The sequence below is a fragment of the Palaemon carinicauda genome, chromosome 37 (assembly GCF_036898095.1).
Source record: "Palaemon carinicauda isolate YSFRI2023 chromosome 37, ASM3689809v2, whole genome shotgun sequence".
NCBI lineage: Eukaryota > Metazoa > Arthropoda > Malacostraca > Decapoda > Palaemonidae > Palaemon > Palaemon carinicauda.
This window is the reverse complement of record NC_090761.1, coordinates 36504704-36529175: the sequence shown is the minus strand read 5'-3', so window position 1 is coordinate 36529175 and position 24472 is coordinate 36504704. Positions and strand designations below refer to the sequence as shown.

General features: G+C 33.7%; 1 protein-coding gene across 1 annotated transcript in view; it reads right to left on the bottom strand.

Moving 5' to 3' along the window:
- Nucleotides 1-9603: 9603 nt before the first annotated feature.
- LOC137629570 (hemolymph clottable protein-like) overlaps nucleotides 9604-24472 on the bottom strand; it is a 37046-nt gene continuing 22177 nt past the window's right edge. The window contains exons 24-37 of the mRNA XM_068361007.1: nucleotides 24275-24372; nucleotides 23855-23961; nucleotides 21693-21844; nucleotides 20079-20166; nucleotides 19422-19603; nucleotides 18627-18773; nucleotides 17959-18105; nucleotides 17499-17629; nucleotides 16493-16676; nucleotides 13910-14095; nucleotides 13191-13319; nucleotides 11935-12181; nucleotides 11063-11190; nucleotides 9604-10141 (exon numbers count right to left, since the gene is read on the bottom strand). Of these exons, the coding sequence (XP_068217108.1) occupies nucleotides 10037-10141; nucleotides 11063-11190; nucleotides 11935-12181; nucleotides 13191-13319; nucleotides 13910-14095; nucleotides 16493-16676; nucleotides 17499-17629; nucleotides 17959-18105; nucleotides 18627-18773; nucleotides 19422-19603; nucleotides 20079-20166; nucleotides 21693-21844; nucleotides 23855-23961; nucleotides 24275-24372 (2031 nt within the window). The 3' untranslated portion in view covers nucleotides 9604-10036. The remainder of the gene's footprint in view (nucleotides 10142-11062; nucleotides 11191-11934; nucleotides 12182-13190; nucleotides 13320-13909; nucleotides 14096-16492; nucleotides 16677-17498; nucleotides 17630-17958; nucleotides 18106-18626; nucleotides 18774-19421; nucleotides 19604-20078; nucleotides 20167-21692; nucleotides 21845-23854; nucleotides 23962-24274; nucleotides 24373-24472) is intronic.

Here is a 24472-nt window from a genome sequence, read left to right as displayed (position 1 = left end):
TACTATATATATATATATGTATATGTATATATACAAATATATATATATATATATATATATATGTATATATATATATATATATATATTATATGTATATATATATATGTGTGTATTTATATATATATATGTATATATATGTGTGTATTTATATATATATGTGTGTGTGTGTATGTGTGTGTGTGTTTGTGTGTGTGTATAAACATACATACAGTATTTATATACGTAGGTAGTAGGTTGAGATACTACTGCTAGAGAGTTATGGGGTCCTTTGACTGGCCAGGCAGTACCACATTGGATCCTTCTCTGTGGCTACAGTTGATTTTCCCTTTGCCTGCACATGCACCAAATAGTCTGGCCTATTCTTTACACATTCTCCTCTGTCCCCATACCATTGATAACACCGAGATTACCAAACAAATCTTCTCTCAAGGGGTTAACTACTGCACTTTAATTGTTCATTGGCTACTTCCCTCTTGGTAAGCGTAGGAGAGACTCTTTAGCTATCGTAAGTAACTTTTTTAAGTGAAGGACAATCGAAAATCAAACCATTGTTCTCTAGTCTTGGGCAGTGTTATAGCCTCTGTACCATGGTCTTCCACTGTTTTGGGTTAGAGTTCTCTTGCTTGAGGGTACACTCGGGCACACTATTTTATCTTATTTCTCTTCCTCTTATTTTGATAGTTTTTATAATTTATATATGAAATATTGATTTTAGTATCGTTACTGTTCTTAAAATATTTTATTTTGATTGGTAATTACTTCTCTTATTTCCTTGTTCCCTTTTCTCTCTAGGCTATATTCCCTGTTGGAGCCCCTGGGCTTATAGCATCCTGCTTTTCCAACTAGGGTTTTTGCTTACCAAGTAATGATAATAATAATAATAATAATAATAATAATAATAATAATAATAACAATAATAATAATAACAATAATAATAATATATATATATGTATATATATATATATATATATATATATATATAGAGAGAGAGAGAGAGAGAGAGAGAGAGAGAGAGAGAGAGAGAGAGAGAGAGAGAGAGAGAGAGAGAGAGAGAGAGAGAGAGAGAGAGAGAGTTATTTGTCAAAAATTAACAACTGACTAGGCCTTTTAAAATCAAGAAATATATACAAAGTTTCCAATTATTTTAGTCTATCCAATTAATTTGCAAAGAAATGCATCACCTTGAGTTGTCCTTGATCTTGCAACTTATTATGTAGAACTGTTACAAATTAATAACCTTCAGTTAGAGACCTTTGCTGGCTTGACGCCAGATAGCTCCTAAGTGATCAATCAACCCTTTATTATTATTATTATTATTACTTGCTAAGCTAAAACCCTAGTTGGAAAAGCAGGATGCTATTAGCCCGGGAGCCCCAACAGGGAAAATAGCCCAGTGAGGAAAGGAAACAAGAAAAATAAAATATTGTAAGAAATGTAGCCTAGTTTTAAAGTCGGTAACATTTCATCTTAAAGGACAACTCTCCTTGCGTCATGGTTTATTAGACTATTTGTTGCTTATGATATTGAATACTATACGTTTTGTTCTTAACGCACAATAATTATTTTCTTTTTTTTTCGAATATGGACATTTTGATCTACATGAGGATTTTATCTAATAGATTATTTTAGGGCATTTTAAGAAATCATAAGATTGTTGATGATATTAAATGCTTAGTATACAAAGACATTAAAAGAATATTTCAGTGAAGTATAGCAAACCTTTGCTATAAAACGTTACTTTTCAATTTCATACGAATATTTCACTGACAAGAAATTAACGGAGGCGTTACTAAACAATAGCCCAGCTGAACAATGATTTCATTAAATTAATACGAAAGAGCAGTTAAACAAACAAAGAAAGCAGCATGAATATGCGTTGTCATCATTCAACTCTTTTTTCGTAGAAAATAAGACCTAAGTAGACCGAGTTACAAAAACCGAACATTCGACCAGCGTGGTAACAGTTCATTTCTCGACCTTAACAACAGCGTTCGTTGTGGAGGTGAAACACTAAACCCTCACCACATTAGGCCGCCCTCTTACCCTCTTCATGACTCCCCTTATTCCTTCTACTACATAAACAATCAAAACAAAAGTGTTATAAAGTCTCCTGCGTGAAAGTTGAACACTGCACTCTGCGTATCACACGACTGTACTCTCCTGACGTCTGGCTTGGGTGCGTTCGGTGCTAGCGAAGCATCCCATTTCTCGAGAACAAAGCTTTCGTGTTCTCCATATCTATTCTCGTTATTGATAAGGGGATGTTTTTGTTTAGCAGTGTAACGAAGAGTTCAGATCCAGATGTAAATAAAGGAACTTTGAATGTTCTATTTCCTTACACATAATTTTTGGTTAATTAAGAGCAATTTTTGGATAATGAGGTTGGTATTTTAATGCCAAAGAAACATTTTTAAATTCTAATCTTTATAACGAAATTCATTGTTGAGGCTTACTGATATTGTTTCACAAATTTTATTAAAGATCTGTCGTTACCGAGATAAGATGATGTTTATAGCATAGTTCTGGCTTATAAAATTGGACTGTTTTCAATTTCGTTTTTTATTTTAATGCATAGATATCTTTACCAATCGTCATTATCATTGGTATACAGATATTAGAAATAATTATTAAGAATAGCTTTTTATTGGCATGAGGATTAAATCCCCTTGCCAATTAAACAGAACAAAATGTGGCGATTTTCAAGAGAAGGCTCTAGGGAATTCTAAAACAGCCTACTTATTCGATTTCATGTAGAGTCCTCGTCACTAGATAATTCTTAGAAGAACAATAATCATCATAAGGAAAAAAGCATACAAACGAACACATAGAAGAGAGAGAGAGAGAGAGAGAGAGAGAGAGAGAGAGAGAGAGAGAGAGAGAGAGAGAGAGAGAGAGAGAGAGAGAGAGTCGCCAAGACATTAAAAGATTACCCTTGTTCTTGGTTCTCAAAGATCCAAACTTAGAAACTGCGGGGCAATGCTCCATTTCAAGGCCATTGCTAATGCTAGAGTCCAACGGACTAAACTAAAAGACTTATATTAAAGGGCAGATGTATTCATAGACTTTATTTTTCATTTTATTTTTTTATTTGAACTGAAAATTGAAAAAAAAGTACCAGTTACCTTTTTCATGTGAGTTGTTCAATTCTTCAAACCTTTTCTCAGTCAAACAATTTTCTTTAGTTTTTATGAATATTATAATGGGAATAAAAATGACCCATCTTTTCAAGTTTACATGAAATAAAAAAATTTTGGTCCCATCCCTTAGAAGTTAAGTTTGTTGACAACCTTCACCAAACAGAATCTCTTTGTCTATTAAATAGCTATGCGTCCGAAAAAAAAAATCATACGGAAGTGTTAGAAAATATTTATCGAAACACTAGAACTTCAAAAGTTCAAAGTTGGAGCAAATGTTTTCATGTTGACCAGGCTGACATGAGTCTTTTTATAGTTTATATATGACATATATGTTTTTGACCTTGTTAATAGTTTATATAGGACATATCTGTTTTGACGTTGTTACTGTTTTTAGAATGATTTCTTGTTAATTTATTCTCATCATTTATTTATTTCCTTATTTCCTTTCCTCACTGGGCTATTTTTCCCTATTGGAGCCCTTGGGCTTATATCGTCTTGCTTTTCCAACTAGGGTTGTAGCTTGGCTAATAATAATAATAATACTAATAATAATAATAATAATACAACAGTTTGTTAAGAAGGAGAATAAGGGTAAATTAGATAACGGGGACTAATAGAGCTCCTCTTCTGGCACTTTCTGGCAACTTTTTATCCAAATTTGCATAAAGTACACAACTCCTAACTTGCGTGGCTCATAAAAAATTATTTGTGGTTACATATTTGGATATAAATGAAATTTAAAAATTATAATGATAATAATAATAGTAATAATAATAAAAATGATAATAATCGTAATAATGATAATAATAATATTCATTATTATTCTTATTATTATTTTTATTATTTTCATTATTATTATTATTATTATTATTATTATTATTATTATTATTATTATTATTATTATAATTTAATAATATTATTATTATAATTATTAATATAATTTTTGATTAATATACTGTCGTTATTGCTTTTGTTCACTTTTATTTTATTTATCACTGATATGATTTCAGTGGTAGCAGTTATAATGAGAATTTAAAAAAATGCTAACTGTTATTAAATAAGTGATTATTAAATCAACAGAAAATGTAACAAAAAGATCTGGAGGTATTATGCCATTAGTTTGTCATAAAGACGATAAATAAGATTAAAGGTCAAAAAAGAAAATAATAAAGATATTTACACATCTCCCCTTTGTAATAACGAGCAAGGGTCTCTCTCTCTCTCTCTCTCTCTCTCTCTCTCTCTCTGTATATATATATATATATATATATATATATATATATATTATATATATATCTATATATATATATCTATCTATCTATCTATCTATATATCTATATATATATATATATATATATATATATATATATATATATATATGTATCTGGTCACGCCGGCTCTCCCCGTCCCTTGGGCATGGGGGAGATAAAGTAGCCATACCCTTGTGAGAGGGGGTTGCATGTTTGTGCATTATCTAGATATTTATCCATTATTATTGACGGGTCGCGTGCACTACTGCCAGAATAATTGATATACGAAAATAATTATGTTATAGACTAACATGTAAATAAGTAATAGACCGGAATATATATAAAATATTTCTGATGAAATAAAGGGATAAAAAGTGTATTTATCATTTTAACTTAAAAAAAAAAACTTTATCTCCCTGATTCCTTAAATAGAAAAAAATACAACTGGCCTTGGTCGTCCCTGACTGCACTCAGTGATGATAATGACTGAAGTTGTATTATTTGAGAAGAGTTCTTTTGGAGGGTTCAATAGCTTTTTAATTACACTTTCGAGAACTAGGTTGAAACTCATACTGGTCAATGACCTTATATACCTTATCTAAAATACATCACTTAAGTGAACATAGGGTGAGAGGACAATGGTGAATTTCACATTGCTTATACATTTTCCATCCCTAATTTGAAATATCCAGTTCAAAAAACAACATTTTCAAGGGTTTCCATTTAAGAAGGGTTCTTTTTGAGGGTCCAGTAAGTTTTCAATTACACTAGATTATATTTGGAACTTTGAGAAACAAGCTACATTTTATTTTACTATCAGAGTCATCATCAGTCTCACTGCATACATCTACATCACTCTCACTGGCTTCGAAGTCCGAGTCGAAGCATCACTGTCGTCGTCAGGTGGACAAGCAGAGTCAGGGAGAACAGAGTCAGGCATCTGGGATCTGGTGTTCTACATAATTTGGTAGGCATTTTCCACGAGTTCCTATCCTTTTAGTAGTTCTTTGGCGATCATCCTGTCACATGTTGCATGCCATGTCATTGCCACGAAGTTGCTGCGATGTATCTTCTGCTGGAGGACATTTTCACAGGGTTTAATACTGCTTACATCTATTCCCTTCAGACTTGCAAACAACCCCTTGCTCTTCTTTGGTCCAAACGACTTTTCGAAACATAGGAACCTGTGCTTGTTCAAGGGTATTACCATCTTTGCACCATATATCTGGGCAGTATACTCTTCACCCATTGCCAATGCTGAGAAAGTACCAAGGTAGACTTGACTGTCTTCAATAATCTTTAAAGGGTGCTTCTTTCCTTTCCTACTAAAGCATGAGGTGTAATCGCATCCCGTGAAAGCCTGAAAACCTGGTAGGGCTTCACAAACTTGGGACCCAATCTATCTGGCTATGTCTTGACCTTTGGTGCCTGTGTCCATCCACACATTGGTTTCCATACGATGATAATGATGTAAAAGGATAAAAGCAACATCAGTATCTGAAGCCCTCACAACTATGTCACTTAGCTACTGGAAAGTGATATCAGAATCAACTTCATTGAGATAGATTTTTGTGTCTGCCTCTGGATGGTTACAATCCAAGTGAGTTACTGGTGTAACTTCAACAAACCTATTGATTTCCCTGAACCGTACACAACTTGTGTCTACACCAACATGGAGCTCCCTACCATTCAGCTCTTCCAAATACTTATTGTCTGCCCAATCTTTCACAAAAAAAGCCAGGTAGATTTTGTGTGAAGGATTGAGATTTTAGAGCTTTCTGAAGGTTGCGTGGACGAATTTGTATCAAAGACAATGTCTACCTGTTTTGAAGGCTGATTCAGGATTAACTTAAGGAAAGCTTGTGAAAGTCCCCTGGGGGTAGATTTGGTGGAAGACAGCGAGGGAGGAAGTTACCATAATTTAAGGTTGATTTTATTTTCATTGGGGAACCATGAACTGTTATTCTGTCCTTAAGGACTGAAAAGGTCAGCCTTCTTCCCATACGCAATGGACACCATAATACCATGTCCGACACATAGTTAGAGGTGCAGGAGTGAGATGGTACTGCAGGAGGTATTCCAGGTCTACTTTCCTTTTCACAGGGATGATGGCAATCTGTCCACAGAGGTCCCTAGTGCACCCGAGTTCCTTCACAAGTGGATTGCTTGCTTGGTTGTTTTTGCACCTTGGTCATCAAATGTTCAAGGAATTTTGGGAGATGGGCTTCTTGAATCTTTCAGCATTTTCCACACACTCTCATGACAAAATTATCATGCTTTTCTGTGCCTTTGCCCTCAATGTTAAGTAAAGACTCAGATTTCATCAGTAGGTGCTTTTAGTGTCTGAATATTAACAAGAAAGTCTAATTTTACTGTGAATGGATTGGCATAGTCTTGGTTGATCATCTTTAGTAATTTACTGAGGTCCATTTTGCCACGTGTGATACGGCTTGGTGTTAACTCTGCCTGCATGTCACCAGCTTTATTTATTCCAGCCATTTGCTTACGAATCCAACTCTGGCACCTTGGGTAGCCCTCCTTTGGAAATTGTCAGTGAAGTTGCTGGTGGAATCCGTGTAGCCTGTCATCCTTGATGCAGCATCTACATTAATTGTTTGTTCAATAGTCAAATGTACTGGAATTCTGCTGAAATGATATTCTGTTCTTCGGATGCTGAAAAGTCCAGCAATCAGCATTTCTTTTCGGCCTAAATATGTGGAAGGTAGATTCATCAGATCAAGTTGATGTTTTGACATCCTCTTGGCATAATTTTGTCGATTGGTCCCGAGAAAGACTTCAATTGCTAGAGTAAGTGCCCATGTGTACAGGTTGACACCAAACTCTCTGACTGCTCTGTTAATGATGTGATACAGGTTGATTCTATTTATGTATTGCATGTAAAATCTTGCAGTTGGGCCATAGGTTCCATCCAATATTGACTGAGAGTAATGAGTATATTATTCAAAGAGCATGCTGAATTCCGAAGTGGGACAGAACTGATTCCTACTCGCCTTGTTGTCTGATGCTGAGGATTTTAGGAAATCGCTGAGCGAGTTGACTTCTTCTCGATGCTCCCTACAGAATTCATGGAAATTTAGTATCCGAAAGGCAAGGGCTAGCATTAGGTGTAAGCGTTTGCATCGATTAAAATTCTTGCTCTCCAAGAAACCTTTTAGTGACCCTGATGTGAGGACTTCAGCTTCAACTAACATTTCCGGCATTCCAGACTTCTTGACGATCTTTCCAATAGCTCTAAATAGGCACATCTCTACATGGAACACTCCAAACATGAATATGTTGTCAAACCTTGGTTGCACAGGCTTCTGTATCTTTATGGCCCTTTTGGAAACGTCCAGGTCATATGTCACAACACCATATGGCTACCCACATTCCTGCACATTTTTGAGTAATACAAAGAGTCTTCATAACAGCATCATTACTTGTCAGGGATTGACTGATTTTATGCATGTAGAGTATTGGTTGTTAAGGAAGATGATCTATTCAAGTTTGGCCATTGAACCCAGCCCACATAGGAATACCTTCCATTCTCCAGAGTATGCATCTTCATCCATTAAAAGTCTAGTTATCTTAAGGGACAAAACATATAATCAGAGTGAGCTATAAGATTGTTCTCACAGTTCCTAACATAATCGGTTTTAGGCCAATTGACACCATACCTCACCCATCTTAAACAAAGATACCTGGGAATATATTTTCTCAAGTGATGTATTTTGGATAAGTTATGCAAGCTTACTCGCCATTATGAGGTTCCACCTTGTTCTTGGAAGTGTATTTGAAATCTTATTGAAACCAAAAGAACCCTTCTCAAATGTAAACCCCTGAAAACATTGCTTCTTAAGCTAGATATTTCAAATTAAGGATGTAAAAACTATAAGTAACATGAAATTTACCTGACCCAAACTGACCTCTCTTAAGCAAAAATGCCAAGGAATATGTTTTCTTAAGTGATGTATTTTGGATGGGGTATGTAAGGTCATTCAACAGTATGAGTTTCAACCTTGTTCTCGAAAGTGTAATTAAAAAGATATTGAACCTTTCAAAAGAACCCTCCTTAAATGTGAACCAATGAAATTTTTTTTTCTTAACTTGCATATTTCAACTCAACAGTAAGATGGTACTAATCCATGTTAATTTCAATTTTGTTCTTCAAAGTGCAAATAAAGGCCTATTTTTTGGAGGGCTTAGGGGCCTTCGCCCTCTAAAGCCCAGGAATGTTAAACTTAAGAAATGTTTTTTTTTTTTTTTTTTTTTTTTCAAATTCGTATATTAGTTGCAGCGGATCAACATGATCAAACCTTTCATTCCCAAAAGTGTAAATGAACTCCACTGCGCTCCCCAACTATAATAACTTTCAATTGAAGTCTTCTGTTTTCCTGCATTTCACAAGGGAGCTATATAAGGAAATTCAAACCTAATTTCCTTACTCCTAAGGAATTTCAGTTCGGCTTTAACAGTACTAGGATTCAAAGGTATGTTATTTGTGTATCAGTTCTTAATATGAGAAAGAAATATAGAAATAAAAGTGCTTTTGCCTCTATCAACTCTGGTTGGTTACCAAATTAGAAAACAATTCAACTTACTGTAGACCTCCACCGGAAACTAATATTTCATTCCAACTTTAGTAGGTATGTTTTCTGTAATTAGTCTTGCATTTGACATATATAAAAAGACACTATCCCGTTGTAATGCTATTTGTATCTGCACCCCACAGATATGGATTTTTCTAACAAGTTTAAACCCACAACAAGTCTCTGTGACATAATTTTTCTAAATAGTTATATTATTCATTCAATTCTTAATAAAATATTTTCTTTATATTCGCCATACAACACTCAAGAACCCAGTAGCAACTGAGCAATTGTTTTCTAATTCTTATGCTGAGGAAGAATGCTCAATCAATTAGAATAAATGGTACCTGACCATACCATTCATATGAAAATTATATTTTTGGAATAAAAAGTTACACTATCAAGCATTAGTCAGTAATGGCATTTACACTTCAAGTAAATGTAATTCAATAACATTCAACAATGTTATTCTCAATAGAGAAATCATCTTCCAAACTGAACATATATAATTTAAATAAACCATATGGAAGAATGGTCATTGACTTTTATTCACAAAAAGTTCTCATAAACACCAAGAGAAATTGTATATAATAGGTTCGTTCTTTCAGGGGGATTTTATGTAAACTATTTTTTCTAAAATGTGTTTTTATTGTCAGGTGATGAAACAATTATTTGTTTCTATTTGAGCAAAACCCGAGAAAACTATAATCACATGAACATATCACAAGCTACACCACTTTCAATTTTTTTCATACATTATCATCCCCTCCCCCTCCAAACAGTGGTATTTGCAAACTAAAGGACAGGTGTCTTTAATATTTGTGGCGAATGCCACAGTAAGAGAAGATCTATACTTCATGAACAGATTAAAGGAATGATAGATACAACAATATGGAGAGAGAGAGAGAGAGAGAGAGAGAGAGAGAGAGAGAGAGAGAGAGAGAGAGAGAGAGAGATGAATTAGACATTGACTTATGAAACTTTGGATGATAGTATTATCGCTTCATTGTGGTGTAATCAATAATTATGGCGAAAAGCAGTAGTTTTCTCTCAGCTCTCCCTAACCACTCACACAGAAAGGCTGAACCAGAGTTTCATAAACGTCTAAGTAGCACTTGGGAGAACAGTCACTTGCTTCTGTTACTAGCTGGCAGTCATAATTCACCTGAAATAAGGATTATAGTATTAATGGTCTGAATATGCAAAGAGAAGAATTAGGACATGATAGTATTAAGAAAAATGCATATTGAACTATCCCTGTAATGCAATCAAGATTTAAAACTGATGTGACATGGGTAGTTGCAATTTCTTGAGGCTGAATTTGAATACCGAGAGATAGGGGCCAAATATTTAAATAATTTTTTTTCTGTTTAAGTCGGAAACAGAAATTCAAATGAAGTATAATTTCATGAATAATATATTGCAAAAAAAAAAAATATAGTTCTGTGCCACAAAAATGAATTATATTGCCTATAGTTATCAGTACATTCCTTCAAATTTCCAAACAACATAAAGTTTTCAAGAACTATTACTACAGATAATTTATGTAACCTATACATGGTATAATAAAGCCTTTTAATGCAATGATACATTTTCTGACAAAAACTTCTAGTTTCTTTTTATTTTGTGTCCTACGGTGTGGACCAAAATTGCAATTCAGCAACTACTAATGTTGGTTCTGCTTATAATCTAAAATGAACAATCAACACATATTCTTCTCGATTAATTCCTATATTGCCTTCCTTTTTTTGTGATCTTAACTTTTTCTTGCAAGAGTGATTAAGCAATTAATTAAATCAGAAAACTTAATAACTCTATTTCAGTGGGTGGGATATGAACTAAAAGCCCCAACATTTCAAATTTAAGATATTTTGTGCTTAGCTTAAAATTTAAGCCACTTACCATTAATAGGATGACGCATTTAGCCTCAACCTGTTGTTCATCACAGTGCAATGGACAATGTAATATAATTCTCAAAGATAATGCTATTTTTCTAATCCTGGATAATACCAGTAACTAAATCCTGTCAAATAAGTAGGAAAGTATTTCATAAAGGCTCATGAAATAAAAAGAAACAAATCCTTACTTTAACTGTCTCTTGGTGAACTGGATGGCATCCAGACTTGCACTGAGGCACAGGAGTCACCGATCTGCACTTTCTGTTTCCTTCGACCTTTTCGATGTATGTCCAAACTGTACAAGATTCCATTATCACTGGAAAAGAAATATAAATCTTATGAAATATCTCACCGTTTTGGTGGAAAGGCATAAGAATGATAATGCTAGCAATAACTATGACACATAATTAGCTTCATGCTTGAAGAAATACGTCCTTGACACATGCACAGGTTGATACCAACCAGACCAGAGCCCAGAGGGAAATTGGATGCTATCAAGATTCACAAGGGATGATAAGAATAATATAAAGTCAATGTTTAGTTGATCTTTGTGCTTACTATAATTGGGTCGAATTCCGCTCGAAATTTTTTTATTTGGATAGTAAATCTATCATAGAATGTAAAATAAAATATTTTTGCTGTGGCCGCTTCAATTAACATTGATTTACTTTCTTATATGAGCTGGACTTGGAGAAATTAGGTAGCCTGATGTCACATCTTTTCTTCTCTCTATTTTTGATATTTCATCTTACGGTAAGGGTAAGCAATGAAATGTATCTTTCTTAATGGGAAAGTGATTTATATTGACAAAATGTCGATGTATTCATCTTTAAGGAGTTATGAGCATTTGTTACAGCTAAGAGTTTTATTTTTTTTTTACCAGAATTATAACTTTCTGAAGTGGCCTGCTAATTACAACAAGTGAAACTGCAATTACTGTTCAAGCAAAATTTGAAGCATCAGTTTACGTGTAAAAAAAATTGAAAAGCTTTATTAATTTTCCTAGTGTCATGTATGTAATGTCTTTTTAAAAGTGAGGACATTTCGTCAGAATGCTTACAGTCAGGATACGTGGCACCAGTTGGTGGATATGTCGGGTTACTGCAAGCTTCCTGGTAGTTTTGTACAGGTTTCTTTTTGCCCAGGTAGCTGAAACCACTGCAACCTTCTCCAGGCATTGTCCAGGCCTTCACGAATAGATCAGGGTTTGTGTATAGACAGTCCGCAGGACCGATCAAATCCTGGAATTTCTCCCCATCGAAGTTACCACATATTCCACCTACCTTCGATCTGAAGAAGTTGTCTGCCTGAAGAAGAATTTATGAGGTTCTTACTTTTTATCAAAATAAAATGCTTAGTTGGGAATTAAAAGCTATATAGAGAGTTAATAGGCCAAAGATAGAATAAATTCAATTTATCGGCTTCTTGCAATTTGAAAGCAGGGTTGTGACTGAGAATCATGAAAAATACACGGGAGAGTAGAACTGGCTATACTAGGGCAATGAATAATTTGCAAAGGTTTTACAACTTTTGTATTCTAATTACAAAAAGTATGAAATCCTCTGCAGAGATTTCGGCAGAATCTATTTGATTAAATTTACCATAATTACTTATATTGATACTAGAAAAACTACAACCGTAGTTGGAATAGCAGGATGTTATTAGCCCAAGGGGTCTAACAGGGAAAATAGCCCAGTGAGGAAAGGAAATAAATAAATAAACTACAACGAAAGCAATGAACAATATAAAAGAATTTATGAACAATACACATTAAATGATATCAAATGACCATAAAAATATATGAACGTTGACTGCACTGCATTAGATGTATCAGAGACAATCGCAAATACCATATTTAGAGATTCCACTAAAGTCTTCTTGCTAATACTAATGGTATACTATTTATGGACTGATGGAGTTTTCCTGGGCAAGTACAATGGAATTGAGCGTCACTAATTCTCTGACAATAAAATCAATTGGTTTTGCTAAACTAGTTTACTGGATGTGCTTTCTGCTTCTTTCTTGTATGGGGACTTTGGAACACTTGTTAACCCTCCCCCACATCGTGGTTAGATTGCCTCAAATTTTTGGGATTGATCGTCTAACCTATCAAAGCTAATCAAAGTCAAATCCAGGAATAGAACTAGAACGATAGGAAGAATAAAACTCCATTAATGACAAAAATCAAATGAAACTTTTTTTTCCTACCATTATCTCTCCATTAAGGGATTGGTTGCCTGATACGCCCTCTCCCAGTGCCTTCTATCAAAGGCATCCTCTTCCACTACATTTCTAATAGCATCAAGAAAAACTTACTATGAGGTAAATAGCATCATTGGTCATTTTGAAGATGCCTCCTGTTATGAAGTTCCACCTAAGGGTGAGGCCATCACTGGTGATAGATACATCGAATCTGTCGTCCTTTGTATATTCCTCGCCATTCACCTACGGAACATAAACGAGACTTACATGAGAAATATGCTGTTTATACTCATAGGTACACCCACTAACAATGCTATAAACATTTTGGTACGGGGATCTCCTCACTAAAACGATAGTGGTACATTTGGTTTTTCAGTGCATCAAAAAGAGCAAAAATATCAGCAAACTCGTGAATTGTTTTAGCATGAGTCATCATGTGAAATATATTTATATCTATTATGCAATATATTTTTTCACCATCACTACTCACTAAACACCTGCTATGGTATGAAAAATTGCTGCATTCACATCTGTTGTTCATCTTCTTAAACACTTGACACTTTCGGTAAAGGTCTGTACTTGCATTAGGTGCTGACCAACTCAATTTGGGTAATAGTGATCATTAAGTAAAATCACAGAGTAGCAGAAGCCCCAAACAATGACCTTATACATCATCAACAGTGAAGGCAAATTAGTATATTAGAGATGGGAGTCATTTCCACCTTTAGACAAAAACATTATTTGGGTATTGGTAATTATAGAGCAAGACTTCAGGCTGGCAGATGACCAAAGTAATATCATGGTAACAGGGGACAATAGTGGTAGTAACTTACCTTAATTGAGGTGGGAGTCATTTCCACCATGAGACCGTCTTCAGGTGCCAACCAGCGACTTTCCCATTGACCGTCATTGAAGCGAATCTCGAGCGAGCCTGGTATGGTTTCTGTGATGTCCATTACGACTACATGCCAGCATACTTCAGGAGAGTAGGGGTACACAACACCGTCGAATGTACGAACCTACAACAAGAAAGAGGGAAAGAAAATGCTTTTTAAATTCTTATATCCAAGCCTTGATTATCTACGACATAAAAATTGAGACTGCTGAAGTACATACAGTATTTCTCTACCAGACCAAAATTCAGTTCCACCCTAGATTTTTTCCTTAAGATAGTAATCATAAAAAGCTCAATCACACTTTAGTATGAATAACATTTTAATTCACAATATCATGTGAAATTTATGAATATTATGCAAGTGACTACTAAAAGAGAGTTTAACATCACCCCTCCAACTGAATTTGAATGTCCGTGTTTTGAGTTATAAGCTCGTAGCCTTACCGACCTAAGAGATTTCAACTCTAAGGGTCGAGTTGAATTTGACATAACCCACTACAGCAATGCCCCTACCTATATATATATATATATATATATATATATATATATATATATATATATATATATATGTGTATATATATATATATATATATATATATATATATATATTTCCATTCAATAACGATAGAAATAGTGAAACACCTGTGCCAGTACTAAAGGTAACAGTAAAAAAAAACACTAAAAGGTAAGAAAAGAGGAAAAGCAGCAGAAGATGGACTAACAAGTGATTTGATAATATATGGAGGAGACTTTGTAGTAGCAAAACTCGTTGAACTCTTCATCAAATGTCAGCAAAAAATGCTCTTTCTTACAGCTTGGAAAAACTTCATCTTTATAATATTTGACAAAAAGGGAGACAAAAGACATGAAAAAATACACCCCAATAAATTTACTCTTCGTAATGTATAAAATATCTACAAACGTCATTTCAAGCCAAATAAAAAGACAGGTAGACTTTTAATTAACCAAGAGAGCAGGCAGGCTTTAGAAGTGGGTATTCAACAACTATAACCATATCCATGTAATCAACTGGCTAATGGGAAAATCAACAAAGTGTGACAAACAACTACGTATGACATTTATAGACTACGAGAAAGCTTTTAATTCAGTCAAACTGTCAGCAGTAATTAAAGCCCTTCAAAAACAAGGAGTCAAAAGAATCTTATGTTAGAACACTTGAAAATATCTACACAGGAAGCAAAGCAATCCTAAAACTACATAACGATAGTGAAAAAAATCTGATTGGGAAATAAGTTAGAAAGTGAGACCCCCATCCTAAATTATTCACAGCGTGCCTAGAAGAAGTTTTTAAGAATTTAGACTTAGAAATTGTAGGAATTAATATCAACGTGGAATACCTTACCAACTTGAGATTTGCAGAGGACATAGTTGTGTTTAGTGAATCATGGGAGCAATTAGAAAAGATGATAGAAGATTTGAATAGAGAAAGCAGAAATGTAGGACTGAAAATGAATATGAGTAAAACTAAAATAATGTTCAATAAAAATGCAAAAAGACAACAAATAAGAGTTATGAACGAGCCTCCAGAGATTGTTAGTGAATATACGTACTTAGGACAGGCAGTAAGTATTTCCCCAGGACACGAGACCTTAATTAAACGAAGGATAAGCATGGGATGGAGAGCATTTGGGAAACAAAATGAAATTATGAAACGTAAAATGCCACTTTCTCTATAAAAGATATTCGATGAGATGGTCTTACCATATTAACTTTGAGCCTTACTAAACCTTAGAACTTAAGCTAGTTATAAATCAAAGAGCTATAGAAAGAATAATGATAGGAATAACACTAAGAGTCAAATGTATGGCAACATAGGATATTCTAACAGTATGTATGAAAAAGAAAGGGACATGAGCAGGACATATAATGAAAAAGACAAGCAATGGATGGATATTAAGAATAACAGATTGGGTCACTAGAGATTGTAAAAGAAACAAACAGGGGAAGGAAGAGAAGATGAGGGATTGACGAACTAAGGAAGTTTGCGAGTGTGGACTAGCAGGTAGACCATAAATAGACGCAAGTGGAAGTACATGTCTGAGGATTTTATTTTGTAGAGGACTAGTAACATCTGATGATGCTGATTATATATATATATATATATATATATATATATATATATATATATATTTATATATATACACACACATATATATATATATATATTTATTTATGTATATATATGTATATATATAAATATGTGTATATATATATGTATATATATATATATATGTATATATATATATATATATATATATGTATATATATGTGTATATATATATATATATATATATATATATATATATATATATATATATATATATATATATATATATATATATATAAGAGAGAGAGAGAGAGAGAGAGAGAGAGAGAGAGAGAGAGAGAGAGAGAGAGAGAGAGAGAGAGAGAGAGAGAGCTACATTAGTTAAAATAATTTTCTCCAATAGAGGAATGTTTCAGTGCGCTTGCCATATAATGGCATTGACAGTATGCGTACCTTCTCGTGAGTAATAACACATGCTTGATGTTCCCTCCCATTGATGAGATCGAATTGGAGAGTCTCACTGGCTGGGGCAGGGGACGTGATGACGTCAATAAAGTAAGGAGCCTTAAAGTTCTCAATGATGGACACCTCGTTTTCCTTAACGGTATGGATGTGCCATTCTTCTGTTTGCAGACATCTGAGAGAAATTAGTTTTGTGAGATATTTTCCTTTTTAGAAGAATAAAGTGGATATTATAATCAAGTATTGTTTCCTTTCAGCTGAAAAGACTGTATCATTATAGGGTTTCAGACTAAGATAAACGAGAGGTGATGCTCACTTTGATTGAGCGTAAGCTTATGATATGAGATTTGCAAAGTGATGGGGGCAATATAATATTGCTATATGAATTATAAAGTCCTGAAGCATTTCCACCATAGGGTGAGCAAACATAGTTTGGATGCATTATCTATATCAGGTCAGGGAGAACTACCTCTATTTTCTTGGGAATTATGATGAAGAGAATTAGTGAGGCTCTTTCGATTAATCTTCCTGAGAGTTTAATGATGATTTTGATGCAATGATTTTATAGGTCAAGCATATACTTATTTTTTTCAATTACCTACATGGAAGTGAGCTACTTTCTTTTCCAGGTGACCAAAGACATAATTCTTTCATAATATAGCATTTGAAATACAGATATCTAATACCATAAATTGACGCTGCTCAGTTTCTCAGTATTTATCTTGTGCATTGGGGAATTCTTTAACAATAATGGATTATGATATAACTTATAGAATTTTCATCACTAAGTAAGTTAAGAAATTACCATACGCTCTATTATTTCATCAATCTCATTATGGAAGAAAAAATAGAAAAATGAAAAACATGAAGTGAAATACTGTTGGTCACTAGTGTAAATAGTAATTATTCACAACTAAACATGAATGCCACTGGAAACAATGAGTGGGTTGGGGTGGTGGCATTAGAATTAAAACGAATATTTTAATTAAACACTTACTTATGAGCATCAATGACGACTTCCGATGGGGCATTATGGACTGTGTAATCGTAGTGAACATCTGGGAAATACATTCCTCTGACCAGGTCGTATGCAAAGTAAGTCCAGTTCTTAGTTGTTAATGATAACTCCTGGAATCATGTACAATATATGTAATGGTGAAGTATTTCACATACCATTACACTAGATATGATTCATAACAATAAATATATCATAATCGAGTTTTCAAGACAAGTTCTGTTCGTGGTCATGTTCTTATTGACATTTTTCTTCATACTCATGAGAAATTCCATTTAAAGAGGTCAATAATAAAAACAAAATCAACATTCTACCATTAAGTGTTCGGCTCTAAAAGAAAAAGCTGCTCCCTTATTATATTCAAAGAGCTAAGTTCTTCACCATGATTTAAAGTCTCACTGTCCCAAACTCATTTGTTTACATCAATATCTGCTTTTCTTACCGGTGTCCAGTGAGCTTTGACGTTGATTTGATCGTACAAAGATGTCGTGATCAGGCCGATTGTTTGCATTTCCGGTTCGCTGCAGTGCTCCGGAGAGAGTTTCTTTCTGGCTTGTTCCATTTGCTCTGGGCTGATGTCCATGGTGCCCTGCATGAAGAAGTGGAGGAATATATGACACAATGGGTAGATAAAATGGAACAAGATCAATGATATCGATTCGGAAAAAAAAAGCCATTATTAAGAACAAGGTCCCACTTCTCCGCATATAGTTTATTATTTAATCCATTATTTTGCTTCTCTGAATAAAATTAGGAAAAAGTGCTCCCTAATTAAGAAAATTAACGAATAATCAAGTTTAAAAGTGTTTATTTAAGTAGGAGTAACACCAAAGTTATGAATATCTAATCTTAGTCATGGGACCCAAGATGTAAAACAAGTTATTCCTTATTCATTTCTTGATAAATACATAACTATACTTGGAAAAGAAGTGAATAATCACGAATTCTGAATAAGGATTATCATGTACAAAAAATGAAGATTATCCTGACATGTAAAGGCATTTAATTGATAACTCTCTCTCTCTCTCTCTCTCTCTCTCTCTCTCTCTCTCTCTCTCTCTCTCTCTCTCTCTCTCTCTCTCTCTTCTATTATCGACCGTTTTTTTTTACCTCAATGTCCACAATAGGAGGCAAATTGCAATTGATTCCATCATGGAGATCGATGGAGAAGGTTGAGTGGAAATCGGTTGCCAGAACATCTTCGGCAGATGAGAATGGCTGGAAGTAAGGCTTCACGACCTTGAAATTCAGACAAGTCTGGAAGCAAAATTGTTGGAATCTTCAGTTGTTATGAAATGAAAAAAAGACGTTTTATTCGTGGGAAAGATGGGTTGAATGTAGGAACAGGCTGAAGAGATGTGGGAACATCAAATTTCAGAGCTGATTAAACTGAAAAATATAATACATGAATAGTCCTCGATTTTGTCGTTTTTTCAAATGAATATATATATATATATATATATATATATATATATATATATATATATATATATATATATATATATATATATATATATATATATATATATATAAACCATGTGAATTGAGATGTAAAAGAACAAGGTTCAGTAACTCTCACGTGAGAGGCAGCACAACAAATTATTCTAGCTGTTGATTATGAGAGAAAATTTTGGAAACTACAACTGTGACAAAAGACAAATCAAATTAAACGAAACATTGAAAAAAAGTTAAAATGTCTTTGAGGATGGAAGATGAGATAAGTATTGCATTTCCCAAAAGTAATGAAAACACAAATATAACCTGGCTAAAAAATGTATAAAAACTACAGCACAAAGTTACTTTAAGCATATTTACCTTTATACTATTTTTGTTTAAAATGTTTCTTCATTAACCAAGAAAATTCATTGAAATAAAAAATCATACTCAAAAGCCTATGATAATTACGGAATGTGGTTCTCCAAGAGTTCCAGTGGGTACATCTTTTATCCATGTGAACTGGACTTTGGTGTTGTGCTTTGAAGCAGACACACCAGTTGCCCAGGTGAACAGCAGCGCATACTTCAAAGTTGAAGGTTCTCCATTGAGTTCGAAGTCGATGCTTACGCTCCGGACATGGCCTCCTGTAGCTGAAATGGGTTTTCTTTCTTAATATGTTTGGATTACGAAGGAGAGGAGATATTCAGTGGAGTTTTCCCTTGGAGAAGATATTTGAATTTTGATAGAGAGAAAAAGATACTCTATGTGATAATTCTTTGTTGATGAGTTGATGTTGTTATGGGAAGGTTAACAATGAGCCTCTTCAGAATCGTAATGTAACAATTATTTGATTAAATATGTCCAAATAGTTTTCATTGTAAAACCAATATTTCAGTTTTTTAGTGGAAAATTTCAATGAAATCTTAATTGTATCAGTTTATTTTAGTGCATTTTAATCTCGCAAAGTCATGATCTTGCTGCAGGAATGTGAACAATTTTAAGCATATTATTTACCTGGGATTTTGATTCACTGATAATCATGACAGAGTGATTTGGTGTCCACCAACCAAAAAGCAGCATAACAAAATGAGATTTATACTGAGGAGAAAAGAAAGAAAGACTTACCGGGAACGACCTCTTGCTGAAGTTTAGCAATGCGGGCACGAGTCTGACTATGCTCTTGATAGAATACATCAGCGTCGCCACCAAATGCCTGAAATGGATTGGATGGATGTTGGCAGTTAGTGCATTGACCTAGAAACTCTTGAAACGTATAAACTGAGGAAGCTTCAGCAATTCCCTTCTTATATTTCCAAACGATGAAAAGAACAATAGTTTTAGTATCTTGCAGAATTGTGTTTTAAATATAAAGGTAATACTAGCTGTATTTGGGACGGATATTGTTTTTAAGATCGGCATTGTTACTCGTTGATGTCACTCACTATCACGCAGTCCACTGTAATGTTGCTACATTTAACATCATATTTAAGAAGGCTACATGATAGCTGTGTTTTTTCAATTTCTGATATTACCATGAAATTTGGCAGGAACAGAGAACTGTTTCCCATCAATCCCTGAAAATTTCATTTGGATACGTGAATTATTCTAGGACCAATTTACTCCACCGCCAAAAATAACCATTCAACCCATACCGAAATAAACGTTTGCTCTGGCTTTTCTATAGTTGATATCAACTTAAAATTTGGTATGGTGAAAGTAAATATCCATCCCATAAATCCCTGAAAATTTCATTTAGATATGTTAAGTATTTTACGTGTAATTTACGGCGCCGCCGAAAATCGAACTCAGGCGGATAACGAAAAATAACTACTGTAACTTCTCTATGGCACATATCAATACGAAAATTTATATGAATGTAGTTCACATAACACCTATCAAACCATGTGAAAATTATTTGGATATCTGTAAAACTCTAGGAGTAGTTTGCTCCTCCTCACTGATTTTTTATCTAAAAGTCGTCACCTACGAACAAAAGTGACAGCCTGGGCTTGTCTATAGCAGATGTTAACATGAAAATTGGCAGAAACAAAGTTTATATATACTGTATATATATATATATATATATATATATATATATATATATATACATATATATATATATACATATATATATATATATATATATATATATATACACATATATATAATCCCTTGAAACTTTATTTGAATATATTTATTGGTATAGGAGTTATTGACTCCGCGCAGCTGCTCTCCCCCCTCCCACTCTGATATGGTTAGGGAATGACTGGGCTACTAGTTGGGTGAGATATCTTCAAAAAAATTTTTGGCATTTCATATAAGGTCACTCACTTCGTTCTCAACAATAGCATAATGGGAGGCTTTTAAATAGTTTGTGGAACTCAAAGTTTTTTGCTCTCAATGATACCTTCCTTTTTGCTCATCTATGGCACCTATGACCAGAAGAGTTTTTTTTTTTTTTTTTTTTTTTTTTTTTTTAGCCGATGATATATGTAACTACTGGCCTTAGACTTTTACCACTACATTTGTTGCCTCGTATTTCCACGAGGAATCAAGTTCTTGAAAGTATACCCAATTATTACTACCTTTCGTTACTATTTGTTTTATTTAATAGCTGCAAATTACTAATTTTTACCGCTTTCATATTTTATTTTACTGCCCCCGCATTCTATTGCTTCTATTTTCATAAATATTGGCAGTCAAATCATGAACGGTATGGTGACTGAATGTTTACATTACCTGGGTATCTGAGGAGGACGACTGAGAGAACTGAGAGTAATCAAAGCCAGATGAAGATGAAGATTGAGAGAACTGGGTGTAATCTGAGTACTCCTGCCCACCGGAAGATTGCTCCCCGTCAACAACTTCTCCTGAGGTCTTGTCGGTTGACACTTAAATAAAAAACAGAATAACGATGGGTCAAGCTAAAAAATAGATGATGAAACAGAAAAACAACTGAGATTGAAAATCCAAGAATAGAAAAGAATATGGATAATGGAAAAATGTTAAAGATGGCCATTGGTGAAAATTTAAAAAAAAAAAAAAAAAAGATTAATCAGGAGAAAAAAAATGAGACTAAAAAGGAAAAGAAAACAGAAACATGAAAGATAAACAGAGGCTGTATATCATGGATGGTAAGGATTGAGACTAAAAGAAAAAATATTAATTGATAAAATTAAAAATAAGAAGTTCCATAAAACAATAAAAGATAGATGAGCGTGGGGATAATGAAAATAAAAAAAAAAGAACACAGTTATAAAGCTGACACTGAAAGAATAATAAACGAAAGACAAGAGAAATGTAGGAGTAAATGAAACGTGTAGAACACATGCATATAGAAAGATAATGTAGAAACTGCATAGGAAACAACAAGTAAGAAGGAATACATGTATTAATGAATTGAGAAACGTAAAAGTATATATATGAGGGGTAAAAGAGATAAAGGAAACTACGGATAATAGATCTAATAAATTCGTATCTGGTGTTCGATGTGAGATAATGTAAGTGAAATTACAACAAAGTAACCTTATGTATTTTTTTGAAATACAATGATATACTTTTGGACTACTTCGATTGCATAGTATTTGAATGTTTCAGCAATGCCTATAATATTTTATTTAGCATAGTGAATAAAGGCCTTTTGTGAAATGATACGGTAGAGAGAGAGAGAGAGAGAGAGAGAGAGAGAGAGAGAGTATCCTTACCGAAGGTCAATGTAATGTTATCATTATCATTACTAGCCAAGCTACAACCCTAGTTGGAAAAGAAGGATGCTATAAACCAAAGGGCTTCAACAGGGAAAAATGGCCAGTGAGGAAGGAAAATAAGGAAATAGATTAACTACAAAAGAAATGACGAAAAATCTGAATAAAATATCTTAAGAACAGTAACAACATTAAAACATATCTTTCCTATACAAAATATAACAAGGGAAAAAAAAAAAAAAACACATTCGCGGCAAGTTTGAAATTTCGAAGTTCCACTGATTCAACTACCTAATTAGAAAGATTATTCTACAACTTAGTCACAGTTGAAATAAAACTTCTAAAACACTGTGTATTATTGAGCCTTATGACAGAGAAGGCATAACTATTAGAGTGAACTGCATATCAAGCATTACGAATTAAATGGTATTGTCCAGGATTATATGAATTCAGCGGATGGTTAGAATTACGAAAAGTCTTATGTAACATACACAAGTAACTACTTGAACGACAGTGTTAGAGATTAATATCTAGATCAAGAATATGGAATTTAATAGACCGTATGCTCCTATCCAACCAATGAAGATGAAATTCTGCAGCTGAAGACCAGATAGGAGACATAATACTGGAAATAAAGTAGAATGAACGAATCAAAACACTTTTGCAGAATATATTGATCACCGAAATTCTTGAAAGACGTTCTCAATAAGCTAATTTTTTGTGCAGTTGAAGAATAGATAGACCTGATGTGTTTCTCAAAAGTAAATTTGCTGTCAAGAGTCACTTAAATTTTAAAAGAGTCATACAGAGCTAAAGAAAGATTATCAATGCTGAAATCCGGCTGTTGAGGAGCCACTGTCCTCGACCTAATTGCTATAATAATTTGATTTATTTAGGATTCAACTTCATGCCCCATAATTTGCACCATGCACTAATTTTAGCTAGATCTCTATAAAGTTATTCAGCAACCCAAATCTACATTGAGGAGATGGAATTGATGCAGAGAGATTAGTATCATCTGCATATGCATTGAGCTTGTTTGCTAGGCCAAATCACATGTGATGTGTATGTAATATGTAGATTAATAGTAATAGAATTCCTTGGAGAGAGAGAGAGAGAGAGAGAGAGAGAGAGAGAGAGAGAGAGAGAGAGAGAGAGAGAGAGAGAGAGAGAGAGAGAGAGAGAGAGTATCCTTACCATAGGTAAATGTGATAGTAATTGATTTTGTTGTAGATGTCTCGGGGTCGTAGACCAAATGAGTCTCCCATGTCTTGAGGGTGTTCACACTTCTAAAGTATTGGCCTCTGTAATATGAACCATAAGACATTCAGTACAAATGAAAAAAATAGTATCATATTCAGCAAAGAATTATAAAAAACACAAAAAAGGAATTATGTGGCCCAATGAAACATTCATACATTTCATATGTATTAAAACATATATTCCTGAACATTAGTATCAATAATACTATTGTAACAATTAATATAAATCTTGAGTGTAATTATCACATTAGAATTTAGAATGTACAAATAGACTTTTTCGTTTAATGAAACATTCACATTATGCAAAGGTCTACATTTTTCAACAATCATGGATCATTCTTTTTTTTTATCTTACTTGAACAGATTCCAGATGGTAAATGGATTGCGCAAGTCTCCTTTCCATCCCATCTCAACAGAAAGACCAGAAACTGATGGGAAAACTTGGAAGTTGTCCTGCATAAAGAAAAAAATCAATATTATTTATAGTTTTTTAGTTTTCGTATGATTTTTTTTTCTGTAATTTCTTTATTGTAAGAAATTGATAAATCATAGA